The 9,018-nt window shown below is 27.6% G+C and overlaps 1 protein-coding gene across 1 annotated transcript; it reads left to right on the top strand.

The window, feature by feature from the left end:
- The first annotated feature begins 2,066 nt into the window (after window positions 1–2,066).
- Window positions 2,067–6,270, top strand: LOC103572266 (uncharacterized). The gene is made up of 2 exons (XM_008550789.2): window positions 2,067–2,327; window positions 3,630–6,270. Exons 1-2 carry the CDS (start codon window positions 2,313–2,315, stop codon window positions 5,742–5,744), a joined length of 2,130 nt encoding a protein of 709 aa, XP_008549011.1. The 5' UTR covers window positions 2,067–2,312; the 3' UTR covers window positions 5,745–6,270.
- Window positions 6,271–9,018: the final 2,748 nt, after the last annotated feature.

The raw sequence follows: 9,018 nt of genomic DNA, 5'->3' as shown, positions 1-9,018 counted from the left end.
GAATTACTGGAATTTATGTTAATTATTAATATGACGTACTAAAGGACAGAAGTGTCTTTAATGTCATTATATATTACGTGTGACACGTCAATGAGATATTTTTATATGGGTATAACTGTTAGTAGTTCAATTTTCTAACTGTTTTATTTCAAAACTTTCACTTGCGGGTTTGCTATAAATATTTTTTAAGTTATCAATCAATAGTTTATTATCTAAATTAGGGGAATCAATTAAAATATTTTTTAAAATTTTATTTAAGCTCAGTAATTATGATGTTACGCTCTAAATATTTTTTGCATTAAAAATATTTTTTTGCTATAAATTTTATCTTCATGTCAAAATTTAATTTTAATTATGTTATTATATAAATTAATTTTTAAAAAAAATTACATTAATTTGAAAGTTTAAAAAGTATTTTTTTTTTTCGCCTGATTTAGTTCAATAATTGACGCTTATAATTTATAAGTAAAAATAATTTTTTGCTTATGTATTTTTGATTAAAAATAAATTCTTATTTTTTTTTTTTTTTTAATTTGATAAATATAAAAAATATATATACTAATTTATTACTAAAAAAAAAAATTATCAAAGTAAAAGATAAAAATTTTATATGAATTGCAGATTTACAAAATAACTAGTGTCATAAATTATAGAATCATTATTTGCTTATGTATATTGCGGTATAAATTTGCATACTAGATACAGAGTATTTTTATTTATTATTAATAACATTGTTATTACAACTAATTATTGTAAATATATTGAGGATACTAACAATAGGAAAAGTATGTGAAAAAGCAATCAATAAAAGTCAGAAGGAGAGACGTCAGCGACTAGCGAAGTACAAAAGAAATATAAATTAATACAAATAAAACAAAATAAAAAAAATGTTCATACACTTATTTGTGAATGGGAAAGAACATTTTGAAGTTGGAAGCGGAAATGCATTAGTGAGAATGGGGATATAACTAAAGTGGTCTTGCGAAGCGCAGCGAAAGTGCGGAGAGATCGTTACTCGTGACTCGTCTCCCATCACGTGATGACGACTTTAAGACCTATGTTACTTTTTTTTATTTTTATTTTCGTCAAGAGTTTTGTAATAACTTTGCTTTTTTCATCAATAACTATTTCCTCGTTATTTAATTTATTTTTATTTTATTTTTTGCTTGCCTTTATCGAACAAACAATTCAAATTTATGTTTCGTGACGAAAGGCCACGAATAATAATTAGCAAACAAAATATATAAATATATTAATAAATTACATGACCCTAATAATAAACCTAACAATTAAATTAATAAAAATAATAATAATGAATAAATAAATATTAAATCATAAACAATTAAATTTTATTCAAAAATACTCAAGTATTAATTTCAATTTATTTTTAATAAGCATTGCTTACTAATTGTTTTATTCCTGTATCACTATTACTTAAAAATTTTATTAATGTATTTTTAATTACATTTTTAATTATTTTGAGAACAAACAAAAAAAACTTTTATTTTGCAACAAAAAAATTTGTTTTAGCAAAGTAGTAAAAAAGCAAATTCTATATGACCTTAAAAAAAAGTTGTATCAGTTAAATATTAACATTGGGCGGTGGTTCACCTTGACCGTACTTGGCGTCATCTTTTCCGTTTCACCAACCTGATTAAATTTGTTTTTTTAAATCTTTTTGATTGTTAATTTAAAAAAAAACACATATAGTGTTTACTATTTACGTAACTATGATTATTAACATAATGATAAATAAGTGTAATAGTAATTAATCGTTACCGTGGGAAATCAAAAGAAAAGATAAAAAATAAAGTGAAGATCGTGATTGACAATAATAGGAAGATCAAGGTTTCGTGGAGATGATCGGTTAGCGATTGGATGGTCAGCCTACTTTCTCCAGATACACGTTTTTTTATTTTGTCGTTTTCTTTCTACTGGTTTTTAAAATATATTTATTTGAACAACATGAAGAGAATGCTTCCCACTCTGGTGTTTCATCTTATAGTTCCCTCTCTTTACCAGGTGTGCTCATCCTCCCGATTCTCCTTTTTCTCTGCGCGCATTCTTCCTCTACTTCACAATACGCGTATCCGGCATATCGGGACATAACTTGGTACTGTCTATTAGAGAATCTATAAAAGCAAGTGTCTACGGGTCGAACTGACCATTTATAACGTTCGGTCCTGTGGTCCCGGGAAATTTTTTTTTAAATTTCAAATCGTTATGATACCCTAATTTTTCTTTCTTTTTTAAATTTTAAATAATTGACGAAATAAAAAAAAATTTAATGTGTGATTTTTTTTGTAATTAATATGGATAATTATAAGGTAAGTCTAATTATTTAAATAAATATTAACGGTTCGATAAATTTATTTCATAAATACGGTTAATTTATTTCTTATGAATGGTAATTTGTATATGAAGATACTTTGCAAGTAATTTTATACATCATTAACTCTAATAGCAACTATTACCTCTATGATTTAATTTTTATTTTTAATTTATTAAATACTAATATTACATAATTTTTTTTTTTTTTATAATTTAGTAGATTTTCAAATAATTTATTTTTAATAAAATTTTATTAGAAATTTCGATCAAAATTTTACTATAAATTTTTTTGAAGTCTCAATTGTTATTAAAAAATTTTTATTAATATTTCGTTATTAATATTTTTTCTAAAGTCTTGATATTAAAAGTTTTTATCAAAATTTTCGTGCATATTTTGATCAAAATTTTATTACAAATTTTTCGGAAGTCTCAATTGTTATTAAAACAATTATATCAAAATTTCAATGTTCAAATGTTTCTTAAAAATCTTGGTATGAAAAGTTTTTATCAAAATTTTTGTGCATATTTTGATCAAAATTTCATTACAAATTTTTTGGAAGTCTAACTTGTTATTAAACAAATTATATCAAAATTTCATTGTTAAAATGTTTTTATCAAAAATTTCATGCAAATTTTTTTGAATTCTCAATTGTTATTAAAAAATTTGTATCAAAATTTTATTATTGATATGTTTTTTAAATATCTTGGTATTAAAAATTTTAGTGCAAATTTTTCAGACTCAAATATTATTACACATTTTCGTCAAAATTTCATTAATAAAATTTTCTCTTTTAATTTTTGTCTTAAAAATTTTTATCGTAATTTTTGTAATAAATTTTTTTATTAAGCAAAAAATAAAAAAATTGTGTCTTGAAAAAATTAAACCAAATTTATTTTTCAAAAAATACTTTTCTTATAAATATAGCTTTCACCGGCAATTTAAAAGAATTAAAAATTTTAGAGGTCAGAAATCATGTCGAGAAAGATTATTAAAAGATATTTATCTGATTTACTGTACGAAAAAAATAAATTGAAAGTTCCAACGATCTATGAATTATAATTAAAAACGTGTTTTATAAATAATCATAACAATTAACTTTTTATTCTAACTTTTATTATTATTGATTATTGATTATTGAACTTGTTGAATTAAATGATTGTACATCGAAATAATGGAGGGTGAGATGAAAGTAAAATCACCGCTCGGTGAAAGTAAACAGTTATAACATTAGCACTTAGTTTATCAGTTGAAATAGACGATTAAATATAATTAACAAATAAAATTTATTAAATTACAGATTACGATATCATTGTTCGTCTTACTGGCGGTACACAACTGCCGGGCAGTATTAACCAACAATACCGGTAAAAAGAATGCGGAAATAGAACCGGGAAAGATAAAAACAAATTTCAAGACAATAAAAATTGCTCAAGATAGAATAAGTAGTTTTCCTCATGATAAATTTAGTTTGCCTAAATTTAATTATGATATCAATTATAATTTAGCGTCGTCGGAGTTTGGAAATTATAGACCAAAGAAATTCGCACCAAGATTAGAATTATCGACATTGAATAGTTTGCCATTTTCATCAACGAATGTGCATAATTTATTCCGCAAACCGGGGCCTTCCTACACATTACCGAGTTTCTCTTTACCCGGATCACGTCATCCAGGATTTAATTCATGGCGAACAGGATTTAAATCGCCTCACACTCCAACGATACCAATATCTCTAGAAGCATACGGGCCGCCAAATAAGCCAGCATTGCCGTCTTTTTCAATCGGATCTTCATCATTTATACAAAACTCAAATCATCATCACGGATCATTTGGAAGCACACAAAATGGATTTTTTGCTAATGATTTAGGTCAATTATCATCTCAATCTGGTATACATGCGCCGCCAACTCAACCAGATATTAAATACGACGGATGGCAACCAATTGCCGGTAATATTGCACCGCCGAATTTCCATGATTCTGGTAAAAATGCACCACCGAATTTCCATAACTCTGGTAATATTGTGCCGCCAAATTTCCATGACTCAGGATCATCGCCGACGAATAGTGGATCTTCAAATGCAATCTTAAACCCAGAATTTGTATCAGGACCAAGTAATTCTTATGGTGAACCAATTTACGATGTAGAAGATCACGATTTGAAACAATCTGTTAGACAACGTGATGAATTGGCTTTACCACCACCGCCATTACCAGAAACTGAACCTTTCCATGTTCAAGGACAACCACAAACAAGTTTACCATCAAATCATGCTCCGGAACCTGTAGGGCCCGCACCAGAACCTACAAGACATGCACCAGGACCTGCTCCAGGACCACATCCACCAATAAATGTACAAGAACAAGTTGATTCTTATCTTGTACCTCCACCTTCATCGTTTTCTTCTGACGGACCTTATCCATCTGCCCGAAGACCTCTTCCACCGCCAAAACCTGAGTTTGGGTTCATAAGACCTCCTAATTTCTCACGTAGCCCTGCAAGATCTCAAGGTCCATCTCAACCAACGAAACTATTTGCCGTGAGTTTAACGCCACCCCGTGCTTGGGCGCCAGTTCAATTCCGTCAAGCTGACACTCAATCAAATCCAACCAATAATTTCGGATCATACGGTGAAGCCTCAGAGTTTTATAATAATTACAACGTACTATCGCAAAATTTCCCTCAAGACAGTGCAAATTGTATTGATAAGCCTCATCAAGGCTTATCTGATTCAGACGTTTCAATGAGTTATAACCAGATTGTCGTTAGTGAGGACTCTCGTGCTAACAAAATAACAACTGACTCGGAGTCTGGTTTGACCGGATTAGATGGATCAGAAAATAACAACTACGACGGAGGATTAAATGATGAGGATGAACGATCGGTGATAGCTAACAATCAAGTAGAACCGGCTATCGGACAGTCATCAGCTCTCGGTGCAGGTACCATAGATTATGGTCAGTTGGAGAGTTTAACTTCCAGTAACATCAATCACCAGTTTAAATCCGAAGCTCTGGCGCAAACCCTTCCTGCGGCAAATGACGCTGATGGTTTTCAGATACAAGGTTCCAAAGGTGTTTACACACTTCAAATTCAGCCCGCCGATGGCAGTCACGGCACTGAAAATTCCGATGGTTCAATCAGACACGATCAAGTTTTATCCGATGGACTTTTACAAAATATTTTAGCGGCCATTGAACAGCCTGGTGATAATAATCATTCAGGCGGCCAATCAATCTATCAGCCACAAATATCCGGAAGTTTTGATCTTAATGAGTCGTCGTCATCTTCTGTTTTATCAACTGTCGCTGACCACCTCGCGCAAATTAAGTCGACAGATAACAAAGATATCGTTCCTTTGACTGATAAAAGTGAAGCCGCGCTATTTAGTGACAAAATTCTTAAAATATAAATAAATATTGATAATGATATCGATTAAATGATGATTAAGTATTATTCTATATATTTTGGTTGTAATTTATGCGTGGAATTTGAGGAACTTTGTTTTGAGGTTTAAATTATAAAGTAAAAATATGGTAATTGTTAGAATGGAGAGAACACTGGCGATTCAGGTCAATGGGACATATACTTCGACAGTGGCATTACATTTGTGAAATGGAACTCAAGTGTCGCTGTCCCCTATGCCATATTCAAGAGATGAAGTGTATATGTATGATAGCCAAGGTGAAAGTTCAGTCAACTGGATAATACCACTTTCTTCTACGCACTCGAATTGAGAAACCTTGATATTAATTCTGTAGTCTGTAACTTTTCATACCAACACAATACTTATGATATTAATATATTTAAAAACCAATTACGGTTTTTTTTATCATTTATTTATTTATTTTTTTATTAAATAATACTTTTCATGTAATTTTACTTGACATTTAAATTGTTCATTCAATAAAAATATTTAATACTTTCTATAATAAATTATTAATTTGTTTGTAATTATTTCATTTTGCTCTGTTCATTTTTTTTTATTAAGAAATATTATTTTTTATTTTTTTTTAAATAAAAATTTTTATAATAAAATGATATAAATTATTGTCAATTACTTGAGCAAATATTTAATTTTTTTTTTTATTTTTCGTCGCGAAATACTATTTTTATTTTTTTGACAGTATTTTTTTTTCATTTTATTTATAAAATGAAGATAAAAAAATTGAGTTTATAATAAATAAATTTTTAAAAAAAAATGATTGTAATTTGCAATTAATTTTCTATTATTTCCAAGAAAAATTTTAATAAATCAAAAGATACCTTTATGTATCTTAGATTCTTTTTTTTTTTCATACAAATTAAAGACTTCAATTTTTTATCAAAATTTAATTTTTTTATTTTTTTGAGTTTTTATTCAAAAGATAACTTACAAAAGTTTATATTGAAATTTATAAAAAAAAATTTTACAATTAATTTAATATAAAAATTTTTATTATACAGTTTATTAATGAATTACATGAAATCTAGATAATTAAATTTATTAAAATAATTTTCTCTTGATTACCAATTAATTTATTTTCAATCCACAAAACATTTAAATGATCATCTAGTACTTAAATTTTATCAGTGCAGTATCTAAACACGCAATTAATAATTATTTTAAAAATAAATATTCATTTCATAGTTTATACACTGAAATAAAAAAATACCTCGAACACTTATTATAATTAATTTTATTAACAATAATCCAGCGTTCATTAAAATTATTCATAAGTTCGTAAAAATCATTCACTTGCGCACGAACAAAAGTACAACAAATATAAATATAAAAATTTTATTAAACATGACTTCAGTTAAACGTGTGAGTTAAAAAATAAAACTGACAATTTTTGAATGCGTCGGTTTAACATATAAGCCAAAAGTTTCCAGTTTACAGAAAATATTACTGACTATATTAAATTAAAAAATAAATAAAAATGAACAAAAGATTAATATACTTATGATCAATTTAATTAGTGAAAAATATTGATAATAATTATAATAAAAATGAAAAAAGTAAGTAAAATAATACTTTGGTCAAGGTATATATTTACTGAGACGAGATACAAAGGAAAATGTATGAGGGGAATTAGCCGGTTGCCTTTAAGTAGGATTAGAGTTATGCAAATCAAGTGCCAGCGAATCCTATCACACAGGCGTTAGGTTTGCTCTTGCCAGTTCGTATTTTGCAATGCAAATTCCCAGTCTCATTATTGAAAATACAATACTATGACCTACAGTAAAAATATCCGTGATTAAAATTATAAAATATAATGTATATAAATATATAAATCTTTATATGGATTATTTTTATTCAAATGTAAACAGAAAAAAAGGATTTCTTTAGCGATAAAAATTTTTATTTACGCTTTTCATAGAAAATAAAGATTTTCTTGAGGCAAAAAAAAAATTTTAACGCCAAGAAATTTTTCTAGTTCTAACAAAATTTTTATTTTCAATTTATAATACAGAATATTTCTTTCCCCAAGAAATCCTTTTTCTGCACTGTACACCGTAAAAAATTTTCGGAGTAAACGCTGATTATATTCGGAGTGAATGCGGAGCGGATGACTGTCTATTTATTTAACCCTATTGGAGTGAAATTCACTCGGAAGGGGAATTTATTTTACTATTAAAACTCCGAACCGGAGTAAATACGGATTCAAATAAAATCTAGATCACTCCGAAATCACTTCGCTGGAAAAACAAATTCCCCATTTACTCCATATGCGGAGTAATTTTTTATCAAATTCCGGAACTTTGAGTGATGAAGTGAATTCAGATTTAAATAAAATTCCTAATTACTCCGAATTCACTCTCCATTTTTTACAGTGTAAAAAATTTTCGTGTAAAAATGGCCTCTGAGAACTACACGGCCGTAGTGTGAAATAACGGTGTAAAAAATCCGTGTAATTTTAATACGGTGCAATCTACTTTTTTTTACACCATTCCGTGTTATTCGTTATAATTTCGATTAATGAGCAACAAATGATCATTGAATATTTTTAACTACTTAATCTATAACGATATTAATTATATTTCTATTTTAAATAGTATTTCGAAAATTTCAATATTTTTATGATTATTTTACTTAACGCAGAATTACCATAAATTACACATTTACACGCTTGGCGGTGTAAAAATTTTTTAATTCATACCACCTAAATTTAACACGATATCCGGTGTAAATTTTTCACCGAGTCCAAAATTTTTTTACAGTGTGTGTATGAATATATTTAAATTTAAAGTTTAAATAAAAATAATCTATTGATAACATTATCTGTAACAATTTAAATTGTATTCTCATTAGTTAGTTTTCTCTTTTAGTTATATCTTCTACTCGTTCAGGCGTATCTCACTTGATTAAACGGTATTAATTAGTGAATCCCCGTTCGAAGATTACATTATAGTATTGGCAGAATACTGACTACTGTATATATATAGATATAGAGGAAGAAAATATATTACGAATAAAGAAAAGAGATAAAGTGACAAGAAAAAGAACAAAAAAAGTAAAAAATATAAAGGGTCTGCACGGGAAAGTTTATATAAAATTCTAATGACTTTTATAAAATATGCATTACTTGAAAAATAATGAGGAAAGAAGGATGGTGATGACAGCTTCTATGATGTTTAGCATTGAATTTTGCATGAACGATATGACATTTAAGGACTGAGAATTGTGGAAAATAAAAAGACTC

The sequence above is a fragment of the Microplitis demolitor genome, chromosome 10 (assembly GCF_026212275.2).
Source record: "Microplitis demolitor isolate Queensland-Clemson2020A chromosome 10, iyMicDemo2.1a, whole genome shotgun sequence".
NCBI lineage: Eukaryota > Metazoa > Arthropoda > Insecta > Hymenoptera > Braconidae > Microplitis > Microplitis demolitor.
This window is presented reverse-complemented; position numbering and strand designations above follow the sequence as displayed.